General features: G+C 39.6%; 7 protein-coding genes across 7 annotated transcripts; 3 read left to right on the top strand and 4 right to left on the bottom strand.

Moving 5' to 3' along the window:
- Window positions 1–106: 106 nt before the first annotated feature.
- On the bottom strand, window positions 107–1719 carry escl (embryonic ectoderm development protein escl). Its single transcript, XM_030386158.2, has 3 exons — window positions 1377–1719; window positions 1121–1316; window positions 107–1061 (listed from the first exon to the last, which is right to left on the bottom strand). The coding sequence occupies exons 1-3, from the start codon at window positions 1655–1657 to the stop codon at window positions 168–170; spliced, it is 1371 nt and encodes a 456-aa protein (XP_030242018.1). The 5' UTR covers window positions 1658–1719; the 3' UTR covers window positions 107–167.
- Window positions 1720–1986: 267 nt separating this feature from the next.
- On the bottom strand, window positions 1987–2889 carry dgt2 (dim gamma-tubulin 2). Its single transcript, XM_030386162.2, has 2 exons — window positions 2579–2889; window positions 1987–2502 (listed from the first exon to the last, which is right to left on the bottom strand). The coding sequence occupies exons 1-2, from the start codon at window positions 2802–2804 to the stop codon at window positions 2021–2023; spliced, it is 708 nt and encodes a 235-aa protein (XP_030242022.1). The 5' UTR covers window positions 2805–2889; the 3' UTR covers window positions 1987–2020.
- Window positions 2890–2945: 56 nt separating this feature from the next.
- On the top strand, window positions 2946–3891 carry zuc (Mitochondrial cardiolipin hydrolase zuc). Its single transcript, XM_089257464.1, has 2 exons — window positions 2946–3070; window positions 3129–3891. Coding segments are annotated over exons 1-2 (711 nt in total). The 5' UTR covers window positions 2946–3069; the 3' UTR covers window positions 3839–3891.
- Window positions 3818–4211, bottom strand: LOC115563373 (uncharacterized). Its single transcript, XM_030386163.2, has 2 exons — window positions 4206–4211; window positions 3818–4144 (listed from the first exon to the last, which is right to left on the bottom strand). The coding sequence occupies exons 1-2, from the start codon at window positions 4209–4211 to the stop codon at window positions 3902–3904; spliced, it is 249 nt and encodes an 82-aa protein (XP_030242023.1). The 3' UTR covers window positions 3818–3901.
- A 156-nt stretch (window positions 4212–4367) lies between these two features.
- LOC115563371 (transcriptional adapter 1-2) lies at window positions 4368–5448 on the top strand. The gene is made up of 2 exons (XM_030386160.2): window positions 4368–5245; window positions 5309–5448. Exons 1-2 carry the CDS (start codon window positions 4410–4412, stop codon window positions 5433–5435), a joined length of 963 nt encoding a protein of 320 aa, XP_030242020.1. The 5' UTR covers window positions 4368–4409; the 3' UTR covers window positions 5436–5448.
- Window positions 5420–6813, bottom strand: LOC115563370 (uncharacterized). Its single transcript, XM_030386159.2, has 2 exons — window positions 6630–6813; window positions 5420–6574 (listed from the first exon to the last, which is right to left on the bottom strand). The coding sequence occupies exons 1-2, from the start codon at window positions 6704–6706 to the stop codon at window positions 5488–5490; spliced, it is 1164 nt and encodes a 387-aa protein (XP_030242019.1). The 5' UTR covers window positions 6707–6813; the 3' UTR covers window positions 5420–5487.
- Window positions 6814–7081: 268 nt separating this feature from the next.
- Window positions 7082–23384, top strand: Ccdc85 (coiled-coil domain-containing protein 85). The gene is made up of 5 exons (XM_030386157.2): window positions 7082–7808; window positions 20843–21940; window positions 22010–22198; window positions 22268–22510; window positions 22579–23384. The coding sequence occupies exons 2-5, from the start codon at window positions 20945–20947 to the stop codon at window positions 23050–23052; spliced, it is 1902 nt and encodes a 633-aa protein (XP_030242017.2). The 5' UTR covers window positions 7082–7808; window positions 20843–20944; the 3' UTR covers window positions 23053–23384.
- The last annotated feature ends 1108 nt before the right edge of the window (window positions 23385–24492 follow it).

Raw genomic sequence — 24492 nt, 5'->3', positions numbered from 1 at the left:
GCAGCACAAAATTAAATTCTTGGCGGATATTTTCAATTTAAAAAAAAATAGTCTACATTCATATCTTTATTTTAAATAAATGCGTATATATGAATATATCATTTTATACATATCTATATATGTAACCTAATCTCCAATAAATATATAAATTTTACCTGATGTATATCTTAATTAACACGATCCCAGCGCCAAACTGTGCTATCATCACATACACAAATCAAAGTGGATCCATCCTTAGAGAATGAAGTTTGTCTAATGGTTGATGTACATTTGGGATGTACAAGTTGGCTGCATTTGGTCAAATTCGGATCATTTGAGTCCAGCTCCCAGACAAATGTTGTGCCCAGCTGATTGCCCAATGCGAGGACTTTTTGCCACGCATTGAACGCGAACCGCACAAACCAAATCTCGCACATTTTATAATCGAAATGATGAACAGTTGTCGAATCCTGTGGCTTGATTTCATGGCGCTGCGCAAACAACTTTCCCGGCTTCCAGCACACAATCGAGTTCTCACACGACTTTGAAAATATAAAGTCACCAAACCACTGAACGCAGTCCACATAATTACGATGAATGTCGCGAGTGGAGAAGTCTGGAAAGTGCTCCTTTATGGTGGGAAATGGTGCCGTATTTTTGCTGGCATTAAAGCTCGAGCTTAGTTCGATGGCCTCCTTAATTTCGGGCTTATTGAGGCGCCACAGCTTTAGTGAATGATCCATGCCGCTGGACATAATGCGATCGCCGCGCAAATCAAAATCGATCGATAGAACTTCGTCCCGATGGCCCTCGACGCCGCCGAAAACAGCAACACAAACATCCGTTTGTATATTCCACAAGCGCAAAGAGTGATCCTTGCTACCCGAGAGTAACAATTGCGGCAAAATTGGATGAAATTTCAATTCATTTATCGCATGCCCATGACCAATGTAATTCTTCGCGCATTGATGCTTGATGATATTGAAAATGCGTATTACACCACGATAACCCGCTGCAGCCAGAACCGGATCACCGGTTGCGGCATCATAAGACCAAGCACAAGTGTAGAAACTTTCATCTGTCTGTAAACAAATTGGGTAAGAAATCCAACAGTAATTATGCATATTTATAACGAACTTACATCTGGGTCTGCATAAACCTGCAGCAAACGTATGGTGTCTGCATCGCTAGACTCAGACTCAACATTATTTTTAACACATTCATAGATAGAGACACGATCTTTGCCCACAGTGGCGAACACGGCTTGGCTTCTATCCAGATGGGGATTGAACTGAACGCCAAAGATTTGATGATTGTGATCCTCGCGCACATGATGGCTGAAAGAGATATTCAAGTAGGTAAATCATGTTCAATGCCGACTATGGCGCTGAAATCACCTATATTTGTATGAAGGCTGCACCATTTTTGGCGCCTTCGCACGTCGGCACAGTCTTCTTAGTTTTCTTGTGTTAGGGGATTTGCTATTGCTGCGTGTTGTTGTTGTTGTTGTAGTCGAGCTAAAGACGCTGGCCGAGTCCAGGGAGTGCGTATCCTCGATGTCGACAATGGGTATTGCCACTGGAGATGTGCCAGTTATTTGAGGTGATGTTTCGGATACTATGACATCTCCATTTGCTAAATGCTCCTCTTTACTTTCGCTAGAACTATTATCCGTCATTGCGCGACTCGCCGAATTGTTTACTTCTTTTGCATTGCCGCAGCGTTGCCACCTTGCTAGAAGAAAAGTACTCAGCAAAGTTTAAATAAAATACCAATTGGCATCCAGCAGCTAACATACATATATACATATATGTATTTGTGGTCAGAGAATACAAAGAGATGGATTAGCATTAGTATCTGTATTCATCAACATCGCCTATTAAATTTCCCTGGACCGATTCCCCTCATTGTGCAAATTTCCACCTTGCTAACGCCACCTAACGCTCAGCTAGGCAAATTGCCTATTTAAATAAAATACTGCAATTTTTTACTATATTTTAATTTTTTTTACATGTGTGACAAATGTATATGACATGCATTTCTAACGACGTTCAGTCTGATTGGCCTTCAGCAGCTCATCAATATACTTGTCCACTTCCTCGTGAGCCTTTAAGCTGTGATCTGTGCGGGAGAATATCTCATTTATGAAATACATACGGAGCAAGTCGGCCTTTGTTTGCAGTAGTTGCGCCTGCGCTTGCTGCAATTTGAGCTCATGTCCCAGATGCGGACCCATCTTTAACTCGGCAGCCTTCATCATAAGCGAACACTTGTGCCGGGTCATATGTACCAGCTTCTCCAAGCACTCACGTTGCTCCTTTTGCATTCTAATTATTTCTTGCTGTCCTTGCGTTAACTGAGCCTCCTCTTCTTTTACCAGTGCACCTGGCAGTTCAGTACGTATTCTATCGCCCAACTGTGCAATTGGCGTTAGGATCGTACGCAAATTTTCCGCCAATTTGGTGCGGACTGCTTTACTGTCAATATAACTGAGAGGGGGACATCTACTACATTCCTGCAAGTCTATAAGCGTGTGTGTAAGGTGTAGAAAACAAATATGTATATCTTGCATATATATATGCAAGCACTTTTCTCTTACCTAGCAAATGCTCCTGATCATCACCCAGACGTATATAATCGGCCACCGAAACCAATTTAAGAGCTCGTTTAATTTCCGGAGTCTCTTCAGGTCCAAGATTTAAATTACGAATTTCATTCAATATTAATTTCAGCTTTAAAACTTTTTTGAGCTCTTGGTCACGTTCCTCTAATAACTCTTGGGTTCCAGTGCCCACCATCGTGTTAGGGATATCATCCATTTCCATTGCAGATGTTTTTACTCTTTCTTTCAAACAATGCAGCGCTAAGCAGGGCTAAGACAATTGGTGTTGAAAAACAAATTTGCGGCATCGGCTTTTCTTGAGACTCGCATCACAAACTATCGATATTGATCGAACGCAGAATTAAATATCAATCCCGTCACAAGGTCACATTTTTCGTAATTTAAAAAATAAAGTATTATATTATAAATAAATATAATAAATATTGAATTGATGCTTCATTAAGCGAACAACCTCTAAGAGTGGAAAAAGTGAGTATTAGAAATGGAAATGGAATTAGAAAATGGAATAAAAGCAATCAAGTTTCAGTGCTTGCTTCATTAAAAAGCTGTATATTATGGACGACGCTTGGATTAGCAGGTGGAGCATTCTTGAAATACAATATATATAAGAGAAACTCAAATCGAGAAGTTCTAAAAATTTTGATATTCAACGAACTGAGCTTCAATTGTCCCAGCAGACATGTTAAGAACCAGGGGTCTGATCATTGCAGCAAATATTGCTGCAGGCGTCACATACAACAGATCATTCAACAAATCGATGGGGCCGTATATGCTATAGACATTGCCATCTACACATTTACAATCAGTGAATTACTGACTGCATTTTCTCGAGCGTTGAGCCGTGGTGTCGTAATACGCGTTATTACCGATCTCGAAATGATTAACTCTTCTGGCTCTAAGATCTTGACCTTATTCAACTCCGGTGCTGAGGTTCGTACACCAGCGTCAACGGCTATGATGCACCACAAATTCCTGGTGATTGATGAAGATTCACGTGTAAAGCAACTTTTGCAATGTAGGGGCAAACCAACTAAGCTACAAGCTTCTTTTGGTATTATGTTCTATGGCTCCGCCAACTGGACAGCTCAAGGCTTTAATGGCAACTGGGAGAACGGTGTGATCACCTCCGATAAACTCTTACTGAGTCGATTTCAAACAGAATTTGACAGAATGTGGGAATCCTTTGTACAATTTTCGCCACCCAAACCAAAAAGGTTTAGTAATCAATGTACATAGTTTATTGACTTAATCTAGCTAATTATTCTGAGAGTCAAGACCACAGTTATAAATATTTTTTAACTACTTGGCCTGTTGTTTTAATTTTTCTAGCCGGCGTGTAAACGTCTCCTTTAATGCATTCAGTCTTTCCAGTTCTGAGCGCATCTCTATATATTCTAAATAGGAAACCTCCGATTTGAGCAATATTTCGTGCTTAAGTTTCAGCACGCGGTTGACTTCTTTTTGCTTTTGTTTTGTTTTAGTTAGCTTCACTGTTAGCGAACTGTCTTTTGTTTTCTTTACCGTCTTTGATTTCTTAGATTTCTACGAAAAACGTAAATAGTTTAATTCAAATCAAATTTAATATTTTTAGTTTTCGACTTACTTCCATTTTTGTTTTGTATTATTGTTGACGATATGCAGTTTGGGAATCATCTGCAAATGTGTTTAGTTAGAGAGGCCATATTTTTTTGATACTCAAATAATCGATAAGTCAGTTATAACTAGTCGATAAACGTGTACGAGAAATATACAAGAACAATTGTGTTTGTTGATAATTGTACAGTTCTGTTTTCTTTATTTTTTTTAAATGAATGCTCTTACGGATAAAGTACTGGTGACCAAGGAGGCTCTGGCTGTGGCCCTTGGTGATAATTGGGAACGGTACAGAGCAAATATGAAAAATTGGTTTCGCAATCGTTGGACGAAGGAGGAATTTGATTGCGAATGTCGAAAAATAATGACGCCCGACAAACTCCATTTGCACAATCAATTCTTACTGGCGCTGCTCAATAAAATCGATGCATTTGCTGCTCCTGAAACAATTGCCACCCTTCAGCCCACCTACACATCGAGCAGCCGAAGTAGCAGCGGCACAGCTGGCAGCAGCAGCAGTCGGAAACGTAAGCGCAGCTCTCGCACATTTGCGGATCGGATAAATTTCGAGCTATGCGATGTGCTGGAGTTTGTAAAAGAGGACAATATGCAGTTGATACGCCCGCCCACATTAGCCGGTGACCAGGGAATGCAGCAACAACAACAACTGCCCACACAACGCTACTGTGCCCAAGAACTATTCCTGCCCGACGCTGGATTCATAATGGGACGCTTTTTGATTGGCGCCTGGGAGATTGGTTTGATCTCTGTGGAAGACAGTGTAGCCGAGTATGTGGCCATGGCCGTCCAGGTGCTGCTCAAAGATTTGATAGCATCGATTATTAAGAAGCGCAAACATTATAAGACTACCGGCGAAGGGAACTTTTTCTACGATGTGGGCGCCCAGCTGCGTGATCCTTCGCTGCGCAACACAGTCACACGACAGAAAGTGGACGACACGCCACTAGAACACGACAAAGAGCTGAACACAGCTAACTTTATGAGAAGACAAAACGATGACATTGTCTTTCTTTCGGCTTGCGAGCAAGTGTAAGTACTGCAAGGGTTGCAAATCAACTGAAGAACTAACTCTACTTTATCTTTTTCATCTAGTTTACCCTGCGAACGTACTGTTATCACATTGAAAGATTGCCAGCGTGCTTTTAGGGACCGCAATCTAATTGGATCTCACACTGTTTACTCTATCAATATGGAACGCTTAAATATGATGATGCATTAAAGAATTTGTACTCTGCATAGTATCTATTTATAATATTCAATAACAATTGTTTTTAACAAAGCTCACGAGGCGGTGGCTTAAAGGGCACCTTTCCGGGAGCAAATTGTTCCGCTTTGAAGGCTTCTATCTCCTCAGCTGTAAGATCCTCCATGCGACTATATACTGAGGAAGTGGTACCAGGCTGTTGCAGCTGCTGTTGCTGTTGTTGCATTTGTTGAGTTGAGTCTGATTGCATTTGTTGCTGTTGCTGGAATCCGCCCGCTGGCTGAGTGAAAAATCCACTTGAGGGCTGAGCGGCTGCTTGTGCAAATATGTTGCCTGTGTTGGCTGTGACCGGCTGTGGCTTGGTGAACATTCCGCCCATAAAAGGTTGTTGTTGCTGCTGCTGCTGTTGTTGTTGTGGCGCAAAGGCAACAGATTGGCCGAATGGTGTAGCGTTTGTTGGCTGTGGCTGTCCAAAGACACTGTTGTTGTTAGATACAGGTGCTTGTGCCTGCCCAAAGGGATTCGGCTGTGGCTGTTGCTGTTGCGGTTGGCCAAATATGGATGCTTGAGCCTGTCCAAGTGGCTGTTGTTGTCCAAAGAGACTGGGCTGTTGCTGCTGTTGTCCTGCAAACGTTTGCGTTTGCGACTGTTGCGTAAAAATATTTGTATTTTGTGCTGATGCAAAAATGTTGTTGCCGGCATTACTAGAACCGCCAAAGATTGAGTTTCCCGCTGAACCGAAGCTTGTAGTCACAGTAGAACCACCACCAAAAATATTCGAACTGGCGGAGCTCAAAGCGGGTTTGCTAAAAATTGAGCTGGATTGCGCAGCGAAAGGATTGTTGTTATTAGTTGCTGGTTGGACTCCCTCTGGTGTTTCATATAGCTTGATCATTACATCGATTACTTGTGGTGGGAATTGCAGCATTAGCTTCATTTTCATTGTCGCATCATGCACTTCCTTGGTGAACTGCTGATGGAATTGATCGAAGCAGTTTTGCCGCTGACTTTCATATGCTTGAAATCGAACCTCTTCGAAGGATTGGTCTTCTATGAAGTTGGGTATATTAGGTTTATCCTTAAACGGCCCATACACCGATAAGGGCCACATTTTGCCATTGATGGAAGCTTCAATGTCTGTCTTCAGATATTGCCTTAAATTACATTTATGATCAAACTCAATCTTTTAATATTACTATATGCACTTACTTAAAATCAAAATGTTCGTTATGGCATTTTGCACCGAAGCGGCAAGAGCCCTGTTGAAAAAAACGGCATACTCCCATTGTATCGTTTATTTCAAATATAATTTGCGAATTGTAAAATCCAACTTAATTTTTTCGCGCAACTCGGAGCATCTTTTCAAGAATTACCAAACAGCTGACCGTGTTTTCGACACGTTGCTGCCAACTTGTTTTAAACATTTTATGAGGGCTGCTCTCATACTGATATAAAAATGGAGCACAAACCAAAAAAATTTAATTATTTTTAAAAAATTTTCGAATTAGTTATAGTAATTTTCGATTTAAATTAAAACTTCTAGTTTATCCATGTATAAACTTTTCTCGATAAAATCGAAATATATAGTAATCGATATGATATTACAACCTCCGACTGTCTACTGTGCTCTCAAACTTGTTGCTGTTAACAGCTGTTAAATAACATAAATATTTTAATTTGTTGTTGGAATTTGAGCGGGTTGGTCGACGCGTCGGCTTGTCACGGATAAAATGTTGACGCTTGTAAATTATTGCAAAGATAAAACACACGCCTTGAGCGTTCGCTCCTTCAACTAGTTTCATATACACTAAGAAACTTCGCTGTATACAACACTGAAACAAAAAAAGAGCAACTAGTCTCGGTGATCGTTTTGCGTTTGCGTCTGCGTTTGTGTCTCTCGAAAAGGGCAGGCAGGAAAATTCAAGCCAATAAAAGATACATACTAAAAGCCGATGTGCGCGAAAATTGTGTCTGCTTGTTTTTGCGTGTGCATATAAGTGTGTGCGTGTATTGTATTTTGTTTGCAAGAAGCTACTAAGCCAGTGATACTATGTTATTGCCTTCAAATTGTGCCACCATCTGCTGTTATTCAAACAATTAATTGCGGCTACGCTCTGCGTTTGCATCGGAATGTGGCAACATCAGCGACGCGCATGCGTTTTCAAATACATATCTTCGCAATTGTCACGATCGCGGAACTGTGCAGCTTAACGCACTCAGTGCGTCAAGTCAACTACTGTAGCTTGCTGCTTCTTCTTGCCTGTGCAAGTATCTTCCCCCAAAAGTGTTTAAATAGCATAGAAAGAGAAGCGTAACGCAACTGTCAAGCAAGCCTCTTGAGGCACACATACTTGTGCATAGGTATTACATACATACATCTATATGTAGGTAAGTACACACTCCTTCCACCCACTGTCTATGCCCTGCCATTCTGAAACTCTACCTCTAACCATCTCTAACTGCCCGCCCACTTGCCAGACGATTTATAAGGCAAACAAAATTAACTCATAGGTTTGGATAGGAACCTTCCCTCCTTGTCTTTCGTTCCCATCTCCCCTCTCCATGAAGCCGCACAAATTGCTCTATTCTGGCATGTGACGCCTACTTGGCTGCACATTGGGCGCGCCCACAACTTTTGTTTTTCTCTCCGGTTTCCATTGTTGCCCACTTGGCAAGACTTTAATAAATAAACAGTCCAAGATATTGAACAGATTTTCCGAAAGGAAAAAAAGTAAATTAATTTTCAAGACAAACAGGCCACCAGCACAAAGAATAAGAGGAAGAATTTTACAGGCAGAAAAGGGTCAAACTTAAAACGACAATAACATCAATTTTGAGGCATTTATATGCGCCAATAAATTTCACAGTGAAACAAGAGACTACAACAACAACAAAAGAGAAGAAAAAGATGCACGGCAACGACTCAACAATAAGAGAGATCAAACAAAAAACTGCAGTCGCTGCCGACGCTGCTTTCGTCTTTGTTGTTGTTGTTGTTGTTGTTGTTGGTGATGTTTTTATGTGCTGCAACAGGTAAAACTGATTGAGCAGCGGCCAACAACAAACAGTGCAGCATTTCGAAATGTAATGTGCAGCAAATCAATACGAAAATGCATGCAATACAATCTGCAGTGAAAGAGAAAGACAGAGATGGAGAGAGGAGCGCCATGCGGAGTTGAGCCTCTGGCAACCTGTTGCGTCGGCTGCTGCTGCTGTTAGAAATATGTTAAGTCAATTTTGTGTATCGATAAACTGTAACTAATGCTAAAACAGCATGCAGCTAACAACGACATCAGCCCTACAACAATTATGCAAAGTTCGTTGAACGAACTTTTTGTCAATGAAGTCGTTGGATGGCAAAAAAAAAAAATAAATAAATAAATAAATAAAACTTTCTTTTCCTTGTGAGCTTATCACGCAGCATCGGTGAATGCGTACACCGACTGCTGCTGCCGCTGCTGCTGCTCCAATGGCTGCTCTCTTTTCGTGACGTTCTGTGTGTCTCTTTCTTTTTTTTTTTCTTTTTGTATAATTGGGCGGCTTTTTAGTTTTACGCGGCTGCAGCATATCAGCTTCATGGTTCATTAAGGCAATATATAGGTTGCCCCTTTTACCACTCCCAGTGTTAACGCTGCGTGGGAAGTTTGGAATTTAGTATTGGTGTGTCTGCCAATGTATATATACATATATGTGTGTGTGTTGATGTGTGTTTGTATGTTGTTGTCATCTTTGGGTCCATCTTTGATTTCCTCCCATTGAACGCTCAACTGGCCGCAACAAGTGTCCCAGTTTATGGCCACAGCAGAGGCAACTAGAACAAGTTATAGTTTAACTTTCCTCTAGGCTTTTAGAGATTTTTCTTACGCTGCTATTGCCTCGCCTTCCCCTATTAAAGTTGGCAACATTTTCCCACATAAGCAAGCGCACAGTAGAACGAATGCTGTTGCCAACTTTTGCATTGGCGCGCCTCTAAAATGACAACGGCACATCAGAAAAGAGAGGTAGCCATCGGGAATGCTGGCATTAGAGAATAAGAGAATTCTTTAAGAACATACGTTACAAATTATTCCTTGAAATGGATGAGAGTTAGCATGCAAACCGAATGCTAATTTTATTAAAGTCTAAATCTATTATAAGATTAGTCGAAGATTAAATTAATAGACCATAAAGCATCTCATGGATATCAAGTTTAGTTTAGATATTTCGCAGATGTAAAATATAAACTGCGAATGTTCTGTGTAAAGAATGTGCCGGAGATGTCTCATATACAGATTTCTCAAACATTTTAGCCAACTTTCTTATAAACAATGGCTTGTAAGCCAGTAAGTAATGGATGTGATAGCAACTTACCAAGACAGCGACCTCTTCTATTATATACTTATTCTTCTAATGAAATAACAAGTTCAAGCTTCCTGTACTGAAGCGTCGGCATGCTTTAGTTACAGTTATATTGCATAGCCGCGCCACATTTGAGCCAACATCAACTAGCTACCAACAATGCCCGCCTCCTAAGCATCAAGCCCCAAAGCTCTTGGTCAGCAGCGGATGCAACGCCGCTAATGCCATTGTCTGTGTGCTCTGTGCAGAGAATGTTGCAATCCAATGCAATGCAATGCAATGTTCATCATTTTTGTTGCAGTTGCTGTCAACGTTACTGCTGCTCTTGCTGTTGCTGTTGCTGTTGCTGCTGTAGCTGCTGTGCCTTCTACTGCTACTGCTGCCTTAGTGCGATAAACATTTCAGTAATTTACATAAAATGTTACTGCACATAAAACAACGGCTGCGAAATTTCTTTGGCTTAGTTGCTTGGCCAAAACTAATATCGCATGCACAAATTAACATTAACACTTTGCTTGCCGTTAAAAAACTAGTTTTGTGCTGAGCTAAAACACTTAAACAAAAAAATAGTGCCACAAAAGTTGTGTTAGAAGACAAGAAAGCAGAATCAGGAATATGTCAATATAGACGACACAGAAATGCCCTATAGCGTTAAGAGAAAGAGCTTTTGAGAATATAAATTGAATTATTACACTAATACATTTATATTGGCGACAATACTAAGTAATTAATTATAAACTTACGTTCAAAAATTCTTATCAATTCTATGATTCCTTATATATCTTGTTGCTCCATATACTTTATTATCGTTTGACTACATCTTAGTCACAAATCTGCAGATAGCCGATTATTACAGGGTATTCAATGATCGAAATGACAGCATCAAAGCAGTACATTTAGAAATTAGAAAGTACGTGGAACGTTGCTGTGTTAGTATAACTCGATTTGTGACTGTCATAAATGGCGGAAATTGTGGGTCTCAACATAGTCGCCACAGCCTCGGCTGAGCGGTTTCAGACTTCGTTGCTTACTTTCCACCGGCACTGCGACTGCCGCACTGCCACTGCCACTGCCACTGCTTTCAGCCAGCTGCAGATAGCTTTAGTCTCTCTCTTGGCTATAATGTGTGCCATCAGCATTTTGTTGTCGTTAGCTAGCTGGCTTGATGCAGCAATGAAGCGTGCGTCCGAACAATTCTGCATCTGTGGTAGCTATTAGGCTGCCCTCTTTGATAACGTGCGGCCCTTTAAGTATGCGTTATGTGGGGAGGCCAAGCAGCTATACATTCATTTTGCTTGCCTCCCATATTTTTTTAAATTTTATTTTTATGACTTATTCAATTTGCAGCGATAATGAAAACCGGCTACAGGTCTGTGGCAATACCAGGGCAGAGCAACAATCTACGTTCATTAATACCCTTAGTGTGACTTGGATTTAAAGTCGAGCAGCCACAGCATCCGACAAGACTTCAACCAAGTTTTGAGTTTTGAGCGTGGCACAGCTGTTGAAAGACGATTCACAATTCCCTCTTTCATCTTGAATCAACCATGGTTCAGTGGTTTCATATAAATTGTTGCGTGCGTATTAAATTACCTTTTGCACAGCCTCAATACATTTCTTTTTTTGCCAGCCGAGCAGTATATAATTAAATTTATAAAGTTGACTTTATATAAAGCTGAATCAAAAGGGTTAACTAGATCTTCGGGGCTTGTAAAGGAATACAATTAGGTACAGCTTAAGATTGAGATATATAAGATTATACTTATATAATAATATAATTGCTATCTACATCTATGTAGATATATAACATATATAACAGTTAATATAATACTGACTTCACATACGCTGCCTTCTACATAACTCTTTAAACGTCCTTTAATGGCATAACAAATCATTCAAATCCGGAAGTTTCTGTCGCTCAAAGGCGACCGACCGCATTATGCTTTAATATGCATTGAACACGTCGCGTAAGCGGCTTTTGTTTAGGAAAGGAAATAGAATTCCCGACAAACGCACACACGCGCACAATCTTTATAACCATTTTAATGATTTCCGCTTTAATGGCATTGTTACTACATCTTCATATTAGTCGGGTGTAACCGATCGCATCATACTCAGCCCAGAATGTCATAGCAGTATCAAAATGTCGATTGATAGTAATACAAAATTAGGTTAACTGTATGCTTTCCTGAATATTAGTAAAAACCAATTTAATATTGTGACTATGAAAAAAATATACCTGCTTATGCTTACAGAAATATTACATCGATATACTCATTTGAACGCGGTGAGCAGGAAAAAACGAAGACAATTAAAAGAAAATTAATTGGCCTGTATTGATATTGCCCATTTCCAGTGGCATTTATTGCGCATGCGTGCCCGACTGCGTTCCCAATGTTGCATTATTCTTGTTTTTTATAGTTTGTTCACGCTCGCTATGAGCTGTAAAAATCTGGTCGCCAAGAAAAGGGAGTCTGACCTAATGCTTACGTAATGCGTTTCATCTTTATACCTTTGTCCCATTGAAAATGGATGTATTTAATGGCATGGAATTGATAAACAAAATGCTTGCTAACCCCATAAATCTTAAACACGCTTATCTTGATCGGTATTAATGTAAAAGCTTTCACGCTCATATACAAAAAGGTCTAATGGGTATATTCTTAGGGAGCACATCTTTGAATGTTGATATTACTTTTAAAAAAAAACTTCTGTTTTTTATATATTTAGATTCTATATATAATGTATATAAAGTACACATAACTACGATTAAATATAATTTCAAATTACTAGATGCATGGGCTAATTTCAACTACATATTTACAATCATTTTATTATATTGCTCAAATTTCTGCTCAATGATCATGAGTCTTCAATCATATTTATTTCTAGTCCAGTTAACATTTGTATATGTATACATGAGTATTTATGCATATGTGTATATATAGCTAAGTTTGTGAGACACTCCCTTATATCCAACATCTTGTGATCTAATAATGCGCAGTTTTCTATACTGTACCAATCCCCCAATAGATTGTGCGCATTACAAATGGCACAAATTTCCATTCCAAGCCGCCGTTTATTGAGCTTGGCGTCATTTCATTTTACGACTGTCAGAGTGAGGCCAAAACCAATAACTTCTTGATTTCATGACGATCAGTTCAAGAGATTCAAATTCACAAAGTGAAAAAATAAGCTTGATATAAATTATGTATTCATGCAGGCAAAAAATCAAAGAGAAACAGCATTTAATTCCACGTGCCGAATATTATATATACTCTAATCAATATATATCCATATCAAGTAGGAAACATAATAGCATTTTATTAAAAGTGTAAATAAAAAAACGCTTTTTAAATTATATGTTTTATTATTTGAGATAAACATCTTACTTACATATCCGTTAAAGATCATAATGCTAACCGCAAAGGGGATCAACAAGTTTAAATGCTTTTGTAACTTTCGAATTGAAGCCTGTAGAAAAAAAACTGTTGGCAAAACTCATTACCACGCCCTCAACATGGGGAGAAACCAAAGATGTTGCTATTTAAATTATGTAAATATTTAAACAAAAAAAAATAGAAACAGTAAGAATGCTGCAGTCGGGCCTGACTGACTGTACAATACACTTTTTTAGTGTAATAACTTCATAAAAAAGTTAGTTTTTTTTTCGAATTAGAACTGAGTATAAAAATGAAGTCATGTGTAGTATCTAAACTTGTAAAAAATAATACAAATAATAAATTATCGAATTCATGGGAAAAGCTCGCCCATGAATAAACCCATCTCTAAGACCATTAATACTGAACTCTTTAAAAATTGTGGGCCCTGCTTTCTGGGTATATACTCACACTTTACATAGCAGTAGTCCATCAATGTATTTTTATTGCGTCGAACTTCAGGGCTTATCTGGTTGATTATAAAAACTAAGTGCCTTTTATAGTTTGTCGTTAATCATAAGCCGCATACTAATTTGTTTACTTTTTGCATACAGTAGTGCCACAATATAAGCAACGTAGCCAAGGCTATGCTTGGGCAAACGAAGCTTCATTTCTATTAACTCACGATCTCTCTCGCTTGTAAGCTCTAAATTTTTATGAAATATTATATTTTGTATGGAATGCTCTATTTATTAATAATCATGATCATATATTGAAAAAAGTTTCCCTGAATGTTTGCCGTTTTGAATGGGTTGCCGTTGAAAACTTTCTACTATCTACATACTTTCGATTTTGATGATTTGTAAAATATCTAGATCAACGAGAGCAACGCCCTACATTGCTGCTATACGCATTCAAATATACTTTCTTATAATTGATTGTTAAGAATTCCAATTAAAGGGGATTTCAATTCACGGCCCTGATGTGGGCTTTGGTATAACTATTCATGGCATAAAGAGGATTAGCAGCAAATTGTTAATACAGTTTTGATCCAAATCCTAAAATTTTATATATGAATACTTGAATATATACATAGCGACGATAAATAGATAAAATGAAATTTTTAATTTTAAATCACCATTTTTAGACTTTGATACCTTTTAAATGATCTAGCGCAGCTTTTTATTCGTTTGCCAGCTCCCAGATTTATAAATTTCGTATTTTTGATAAGCTTGTTTTGCTCACTGCGCTACACACGTGCCTTTTATGTTGACATTAATGGTTTAACATAAAGCGAGCCAGCGAGAGAGAACGTGAAGAAGGTATAAAAATTAAATACCCTTGAATCGTCGTGGGCGGTCTAGAATGTGAAGCTGTTTTATTGTCACGTTTAAAATGCCTAATTAATTGCTCGCTCACATATTTGATTTAGGTTACACTCGCGCTGGCATTCATTTCAGAAACTATCATTTTTCAATTGGTTTCATTCTTCTACGAAGTTGGGTGAGCCATCGCTTAATGCTCACGGTGCTCAGTGATTGATAAATTTTAGCGGCTTCATTTTCCAGTCACGGTGTCACGTGCAATTTAATCGTCTTATGGTTCCTCCTTCTTCTTTAGTCAGCATCAATTGATAAATGAGCCACTCGCCGAGATGTGATTTGGATGGCTCTGTGAGTCTGTCTCACTCTCTCTACCGCTCTCTCTATCTCTCTCGGTCGCTTCCTTTTGTTCGCGTCGCAAAGTTCATTCATGAAAATTTTGGCCGATTGTCTGCGATGGCGACAGCGAACATTGAAAGCGATGTTATTTTGTCATTTGTCATTCGACACAAGCGACGAAGGCGTTTTCAAACAAAGTATCAAAAAACGATATACAACTAGGCACACACACATACATATATGTTATATATACAGAGATATAGGAATACAGAGATATACAAGAGATGTATGTCTACTTCTCGTATTTGGTGCGTGCAATGCAAATGCAATGAAGCGTATAGCTTGGGAGAGCAGTCAACATCGGTTGGACTCCACACGCCTGTTTGAGTGGGTCTGTGCGTCTGTGTGGGTGTATCGTTTGTCTCTGTCTAGCTTGGCTTGGCTTGGCTCTTTTGCCTTTTTTGTGCGGGCTTTCTTGTCACATATTCATGCGTTTGCTTGCCGGCTTGACTGGCCTGTGACTTGTGGGAGGTTGTTAAAGTCGGCGAAGATCAGGGCTGCCGACAAAAAGCTTTAAGCTTCTAGGAGCGTTGAAATTCAAATTAAAGTCTCTCAATACCCTGTAGTCATTAAAAATTAATAATAATATATAAAATATTAATACCATAGTTAACTTCGACTACTAACCTATGCATATGCATGTATAATTGTTGTATCAATATTAATATCTAAAAATATCTGATTAAGATCCTTAAAGCTTAATATGACTGCTCAGCGCAGGATAAAAAGTCTGATCCTCCCTTGCATGCTTGACTCGTTTACTCTAGTGTGCATTTTAGATTTATTTCTATAAATATACAATTCATATAAAAACATATAAATTGATCGCAATTTTCGAGCTTTCGGATAGGTTTAAATTGAAACTGCCCAGCCCTGGATGATCCTATTCGCACACGCTTGCAATTGGCTTTTTCAAGTACTGCTTTTGGCCGTTGGCTGGTTAGCTGTCACTGTCGTCGCCGTCGCCGTCGCCGTCGCCGTCGCCGTCGCCGTCGCCGTCGCCGTCGCCATCTCCGTCGTGAGCTGAGCTGAGCTGAGCTTTACCTTTCATTACATATCTCATTGTCTGTGCGCGCGGTCAGTTTTGAATTGTGTTGTTAAGTAAGTGTACTTAACCCACATGACTTGTGGTTTTCTCGTCGTCGTCGACGTTGCCGTGACCGTGTTGTTTTTGTTTCTGTTGCCATAGCTTTTGCTGTTGCTTGTCATCACTCCCAAAGAAACACAAAAAAAAGGAGCCGGTGCGTGTGCTTTTTTTAAAGAGATTTCTTAACCTTGAGTACAGTTTCAGCATAGTATGTTTGTTCATATACGCATTTATTTTCTTATTTTATTTATCAACGAATTTTTGTCTTATTTTTGTTAAATTGATGTGTGCGCTCATGTGTGTGTGTGTGTGTGTGTGTGTGTGTGGGTATACGTATGTGTGTTTACTTCTCTTTGGGCTATGCTCATTTCCTTAATTAAACAGTTGTTTCAAGCTTCGGTGAAAAAAGACTTCGGCAAAACATGCTGACTGTCAGATATTTGAAGACCTAACTGAATGGCATTAGGTACACTAAAATAATCTACCATTTTTTGCTGATTTTCTTTTTATATATCTGATCAACAGCGATTACGTAACGATAATAATTCCTCTTATTTTTACACTCGCCAACGAACGGAAGGGAGTATAGGGGCTTCAAATATTTATATTTATATTTATATTTATATTTATATTTATATTTATATTTATATTTATATTTATATTTATATTTATATTTATATTTATATTTATATTTATATTTATATTTATATTTATATTTATATTTATATTTATATTTATATTTATATTTATATTTATATTTCTATTTATATTTATATTTATATTTATATTTATATTTATATTTATATTTCTATTTATCTTTATATTTATCTTTCTCTTTCTATTTCTCTTTCTATTTCTCTTTCTCTTTCTATTTCTCTTCTCTTTCTCTTTCTCTTTCTCTTTCTCTTTCTCTTTCTCTTTCTCTTTCTCTTTCTCTTTCTCTTTCTCTTTCTCTTTCTCTTTCTCTTTCTCTTTCTCTTTCTCTTTCTCTTTCTCTTTCTCTTTCTCTTTCTCTTTCTCTTTCTCTCTCTCTCTTTCTCTTTCTCTTTCTCTTTCTCTTTCTCTTTCTCTTTCTCTTTCTCTTTCTCTTTCTCTTTCTCTTTCTCTTTCTCTTTCTCTTTCTCTTTCTCTTTCTCTTTCTCTTTCTCTTTCTCTTTCTCTTTCTCTTTCTCTTTCTCTTTCTCTTTCTCTTTCTCTTTCTCTTTCTCTTCTCTTTCTCTCTCCCTTTCTCTTTCTCTCTCTCTCTTTTTTTTTTCTCTGTCTGTCTTCGTCCCCTCCTCTCTGCCCCTGTCTTTCCGTCCCCGCCGCCCTCTGCTTTCCCCTTCCCCCTCGTGTAAAGACCCCATCAGTACTGGGAATATCAGCCAAGAAACTGATGGTATTATGAAAGTCTAGTAACGAGTGAAGCAAACTTATCTTAATGATGTGTGGAAATCTGAACAGCTTGGGTATGAGCGAGAACATATGACATGTAGCAAGAAATCACAAGGCATTAGTTGTTTTCAAAAAAATAATAAAACAAGTTTTCGTTAATGTTTCTCTCTTTAACCTTTGGCACCTGCTATAGCACTCACTCAACGGCAAGCAATTAATAATAAAGCGATTTGTGTGGCAAGCGCTGAGCAAGTGTGCAAGTGATTGTTAGCACTGGAAAGGTGAAAGCGCCAGCCCGCTGGTTGGTGCTGTGCCCTCACATATTGCTGTTGCCGGCGACAGGAGAGAATGGCATCGAAAGCGCTGCTCAAGCTCGTCTGTTGTTCCTTTGACAGCCGAGAAAACTGTGCATGCTGTAAATTGTGCATGGCTATAAATTTTATAATACAAATAATACACAACAGCTGCGGCATATCATAGATAGGGCTGGCTCCCTTTGCGCCCTTCACACAAGCCATTTTGGCTATCAACTTGTCAGGTTTATATGGACACACAGTTCCTGAAGCAGAGCAACAGCTGCGTTAAATAGGATCGCGCCCGTGTAAAACAAAAGGCAGGTGTGAAACGCCAAACGAAGCAAAAGAGTTAAAGACGCTGCGATCACAAATGGCGTGGGGTACAATTTGTAACCACTTCCCCTGTGTTGGCTGGGTATGCAAAAATTACAGTAAAGAAGAAAACGGCATCGTTGCCATTGCGAAATAACAAAAGAATGCAGCGAACGGACAGAAAGGCAGGGCCAGACAGAGAGACTCTGCGAACGGCCAGTCTGACTGACTGTCCCTTTGCTGCACATCATTTACAAGTCGAACAAGAGTATATTCGCTCTCTACATTGCTCATCTGTCCAGTCTAATATTGATAATAGGTAAAACCGTTGAATACATTTGTAATACCCGAATCGAATTGCCATAATATCTATAGCACATTTTCACTGGTAGTTTGAGCAGTAAACAGTGCAGTCGTGTTCACCCGCTCGCCTTGTTCTTGGTTGTTATTGGCTTGCAAATTTGCTGTTGTTTTTGTTTGGTTCGAATTGCCCCACACATCGAGTCGAGGGAGCCAGAGCCGGGGCATTCTGAAAGACAACTACTAACAAAAGACAAAGCAACTGCTGTAAATCATCGAATTACCTTAAAATAATAGCAATCGCTCTTTGGCGTTGTCGTTGTTGTTGTTTTCTTATTGCTGAAGCCGCAGACGAAAACAAAATTCGCCAAAAGCAAAGCGTAAAAACAATGCGAGAAGCCAACAACTTTAGCTTCAACTTCAACTTCTCTTCTTGCTCTCGAAGCCACAAGCAGGGGGCGGCAGAGCCAGCACCAGATTTAAGCATAAATACATGCCTGAAAACATATGTACACATATATACATATATTTGCATACCAATACACATGCATACACAGACACAGAATCCGTAGATTTTGGCCACTTGCGAAATGATGAAACCCTAAAACAAAAATTTAAAACAACAACAACAATAACTTCGTGTGTCAGTTACGCTTAATGAGCACAAATATTACTCTCATTGTTGTTGCTGTAGATTTGTTTCTTTTGATTGCCTTGTCGTGGCCTGACTCTGAATCTGAACCAGACTGCCAGAGCCTCAGCCCGGGCTTGGACTGTCAGCTCTGGGCATTGGGCATTGGGCCTTTGCACCTGGGGTCGATTTCATTGAAGAAGACACTGGGGCCGATGACGGTCGGAAATGCCAATACATGGTACGACTTGACTGCCCTCCCCTTCAGCCTTTCAGAGCTAACCTCTACTTCTACACAGTCAAAGCTAAACAAGCTGAAAAGTAAAAGAGTGAATCTTATGCAAAATATTATATTATAGTGAATAATGCTCGGGTTTGTATTTTCAGTATTCAAGTGAAAAACAAAACAAACAAATAATTTATTGATGTTTCATTGTGCTCAGCCAATCGAGAATGATATAATGATATCATATAGTTCAAATTTTGTATGGTATATTATGTAGTTGACGGAATATATGTACGTACATATATTTTTGTCAACTACTTAAATGTCTTGGCGTAAAAAATATATAAATTGGTGTAATTAGTAAAACTAAAAAAGCAAAGTTCGGGGGGTTTTACTCTCAAGCTAGTCATCCTCTCCGCTTCAGACAATGCAAGTCCAAAGCCTATTTTATTTTGTGCTAGAAAAGGTGTTGGGCCGCTAAATTATCCAAACCGGTTTCCCATGCTGAGTGGGTGGATGGATCTAGAGTCAACTTGTGGGAATTCTAGCTGCGAGTGTACGATCATTATAATTCTCTTTCACAATAGAGCAATAAAATAACAATAGCAAAATGCTGAGGAAATATTACTTGTCTTACTTATCTGCATAAGAAGTGAAAATATCAAATAATTAGTTCCTGTTCAAAAATGTAATTTGTTGCATTTATATTTTAAATAAGAGAGACGGAACTCTCAATGCCCATGCCGTATCCCGAAGCTGAGTAGCCTGTCGAAGATGTGGCTCCCTGCTCACCGATTTGAAACTAGTCCATATTCCAATCCAAAATTGAAATAGAGAACATTAATAATAGCTTCACGAGGCTGAATATGTTTTCACTTTCAAATCTAGATGAATGAGGTGCAGATGGAGAGAGATAGTCACGGCATGGCATGGATGTCAGCTGGCTTTCGGTTTCCAAACCAGAAACGGAAACCAACATTTAGCCAACAATGAAGACTGATGCATTTGGCGTCGTTTAGCTACAGTAACAACAACAACAACAACAACAACAATAACAAGAACAGTGACAGTGACATTTCCATCGGTTGGGAGTCGTCGAAATTTACGACGCTTCGTTGCATTTAGTTGCTCACTGACACAAGATACGCCAAGAAAACTATTTTGCGACGCCTTATATTAATGTGGGTATGTGTGTGTGTGTGTGTGTGTGTGTCGAGACAGCACTGTTGCGGAAAATGTGCATTTCACTTTCTATCAGCGGAGCCGCCTAATGACAGTTTAATTATTAGACATGCTATATATAGAAACGGCATGCGGCTGTGCCCCTTGATGTCGCATGAGTTACATTTTACAATGCTCTGATTTATAGCTTACTTTGTTTCCTTCCTTTTCCATACAGCCAATTGATGTATGTGTTTTCACTAATGCTTTGTCTGTTTGAATACCCATGAAAATTTGGTATAATGGGTATGTCAATTAGCTTGAGCTTATGTTCGGTGCAAAAGACTATCTGTTATTATTATAATCTTGAGTCTTTGAATGTTTATGAGTGACTAGAAGAGCTATGCGTCTCATAGATTTGTTTAAAGAGTTACCTGAATATGTATTCCAGTTTAGTATTCATATTCCATGTAACTTCAATTTCTAGACACTTGAGATTTAACATTCCCAATATACATAAAAGACAGGGTAACTCTTAGTCGGCTACTCATCTAGCGCACACTCCTACTTATTTGTTTATCGTTTTATTTTTGCAGTGACTACGCAACATGGCGCCGAGGGCATAGACATTTGAAACACATAAACAATAACAACAACAACAACAATAATAAGTGAACGAACAAGGAACCAACATTAAAATGTCAGGCAATCAACAGCAGCAGCAGCAGCAACAACAACAACAGCAACAACAACAACAGCAGCAGCACCTACAACTACAACAGAAACAACAGCAGCAAAAGGCATTAACAGCAGAAGCAGCAGCAACAGCAACAACAACAACAGCAACGTCAAACAATTTAGGCAATAATTTGATAAAAATTAATAGCGCTGACAAAATTGTGCACAAAACGACAGCAGCAACAGCAACAACAACAACAATTAGTAAGCAGCAACAACTACAGCAGCAATTACAGCAAAGGCGCTCATTGTTGCCAGCAGCAGCAGCAGCAGCAGCAGCGCACCAAAGCGTAACAGCAGCAGCGGGAGCAGGCCAGTCGCATCAGCTGCAAACTGTGGCCACAATACATCAGCAACACTCAACGCTGCAGCAGCAGCAACACACAGCATCGCGTCTGCCTATACAACAGCAGCAACAGCAACAGCAGCAACAACAGCAGCAGCAACAACAACTGCTTAGTAATTCTAAGGAATTACCAGCGACGCGTCGTAGCTTTTTTCAAGTACAGCAACAGCAACAACAGCAGCAGCAGCAACAACAACAGCAGCAGCAGCAGGCAACTCTTAAAGCAGCTCATTTAAGAGCACCCGCACACTCGATACCCCCACGTTATCAACCACCGCCTCAGCCAAGCTCCGGCGGCGGCATACTGAAACCGCATTTGCCGCTGAAATATCCGCCGGACATACCACAGTTAACCAGTATCTATATACCAGATTCTGTTAAGCAACAGCAACAACAGCAGCGCCAGCAGCAGCAACAGGCGCGTCTGCACCAGCAGCAGCAGCAGCAGCACCAACAGCCCAGCAAGGCGCAACAGGACATGCTGAAGTTTGTGCGCAAGCAGGACCAGGAACATCCGTCGCCCAGTGCCTCGGTCACGTCCAGCGTGACCACAGGCATTCCAACGGCCAACGGCGGACGCTTGACAATCGAACAGAATCGTCAGCTGCAGGTAAACATTTGGCGTTCCTTGAAAAACGATTATTGCTTAATGCTCGTCTATTACCTTTCATTTCTGCAGTCCCTGGTTAATGAGCTCCGCGCGTTGAAAGAGCAAAATCAACGACTGCTGGATGACAATCAGGAATTGCGCGACTTGTGTTGCTTTCTGGACGATGATCGTCAAAAGGGTCGCAAGCTGGCACGGGAATGGCAGCGCTTTGGACGATATACGGCCAGTGTAATGCGTCAAGAGGTGGCTGCCTATCAGGTGCGTTGCGCCGGATTCAATACAAAATGTAAATGCATTCGTTTAATAAATACGTTTTCTCTCTTACAGAACAAGCTGCGACAGCTGGATGACAAGCAGCAGGAGCTAATCACCGACAATCTGGAGCTAAAGGAGCTCTGCTTGTATCTGGATGAGGAGCGTGCGCATGTTGCTGCCAATGCGCTCTGCGCTAGCTGCGGCGCGGCCACGCGTAACGCACTGCGCGACGATGGAGACGGATCGAGTTCAAGCACCAACGCGGACGAGACAATCACGGCGCTGCGCAACTATGCGGAACAAAGGCAATTGCCGGTAAGTGGTAAATCATAATAGACTTCATTCGGTGTTTTCTATCTAATGCTCTGCTAAATTCTGTGCAGGATTTGCGCAACGCCCACACGCTCAACGATCAGACTTTGCAATATGTACGCTCGCTGGAGCGACGCATACAGCAGCTGGAGGAGGAACGCACAACGCCAACGGCTAATTTGCAACAGCCGCAACAAGCAACACCGACACCAGCATCAGCAGCAGCCGCAGCACCAGCCAAACTAGCGCCCTCGCCACACAGCACGCACACGCAACAGGACATCAGTCAAGCTGTGGCTGCAGCTGCAGCGGCTGCTGCCGCCTTGCCCGAGCCCATTTCGGGCCGGCCGGAGGCTGTGGTCCGGGCCCTGCAGGTCTTGGAAGTGAGAGAGCAGCTGGAACGTGATCGTTTGGGCAATCTAGCGGGCTGTGCCCTCGATCAGATGGACGATGGCGAAAAGGCGCTAGTGCGCGAAATGTGCAACGTTGTCTGGCGCAAGCTGGAAGGCAGTCCACACGGTCCCACCGCCCTAGAGCCACTATAGGCATTCGAAAATATCAGACGATACATTCAACAAAACTTGGCTAACACACTTACTAAAAACACATTGTACAAAGTTCAAACTATGACTTAGGTTTAAGCGCTTTATTTAAAACAAAAACAAAAACAAAATGAAAATGAAAATGAAAGGAAAAACAAATACTCAAAATACCTATTTTAATAATCCTTGACTGTTATTTTTTTATATTTTACATACATTGCTAATGTTACAAATCAATCCTATCTTAAATTAACAAATCGTCGAGCAGTAGCTTACAAAACTACCGCACGGGCAAATGCATAAATACAAATCAAACAATATTTCCACATATACAACAGTTTGTGTTTTTGCTATTTTGACGTAACTCAATTGGCTTTAGATGATATATTTGATTTGTGTAGGAATTGTTGCTAAATCTTTACTTGAGAAAATGTATACGATATAATTTAGAATTTCTAAGGCATAGTTGCACAAGTACAGTAATTATAATAATAAGTATAAATTTACATGGCTGAAGAAGAAGTTTAGATAATAGAATATCCCCATATTGTGCTTGTGAGTGTTTCACACCTAAGTTGTCAGAGTAGAAAATCAGAAGCTTCATAAGAATCTACTAAAAAACATGTTTTTTGATCAAAATCTGAGAATATTTGAGTTTTTAAAATATTTCAAGTTTTCTTGACTTACTTTTATTTTACTTTATTTTTTTAAATTTTGTATTCGGAAATCAGAATTTTTGTACACGCCGTAAGTATGACAGCTATATATCAGATCACAAATGGCAAAAGGTAGCAAACAAATTAAAAATGATCTATTGTTATTTTTGTATCCTGTTAGTATTTGGATTACAATGGGAGTCTCTAAAGTCAGAGCTTCTAAGCTTGCTCTCTGCTATAATAATGAAGCATTAAACTATGAGAATCTGGAGGAAAAAGTGAATTAGATCTGACGATAATTATATTAATTATGTTCTAAATTAATCAACTAACTATTCACATTCAGATTTTCCTCACTGAACTCGTCCGCTTTCTATGTTTAGCTTTTCGCTGCTTAGAGACTTGTTTGTGTTGCTCACTGTTTTTGTCGTCATCGTTGTTGTTGTTGTTGTTGTGGCTGCTGCAAGTGTAAGTTACTCAAAGAGCTGTTTAACCTGATTATGTTTGCTTCTGATCGCATTCATTCACCAAAACACCAAACTGACAACAACAACAACAACACCGATTGCCATGATGCAGCACAAATGCAAAAATGAAACCATTCCATTTCAGCCAATTCACGGGATACCCAAGCTCAATTTGCAATCATTGAGCAGAGCTTTGTGAGTCTGTGGAAAAGAGATGAAATGCATTCAATGAATGCGCCAATATAGAAATGCAAAAAAAAAAAAAAAATAAATAAATAAATATGGAGCACATGGACGAGCATAGGAAATAGAAATTAGCA

Source organism: Drosophila navojoa, chromosome 3, assembly GCF_054131105.1.
Source record: "Drosophila navojoa isolate 15081-1374.11 chromosome 3, UAZ_NAV_1.0, whole genome shotgun sequence".
NCBI lineage: Eukaryota > Metazoa > Arthropoda > Insecta > Diptera > Drosophilidae > Drosophila > Drosophila navojoa.
This window is presented reverse-complemented; position numbering and strand designations above follow the sequence as displayed.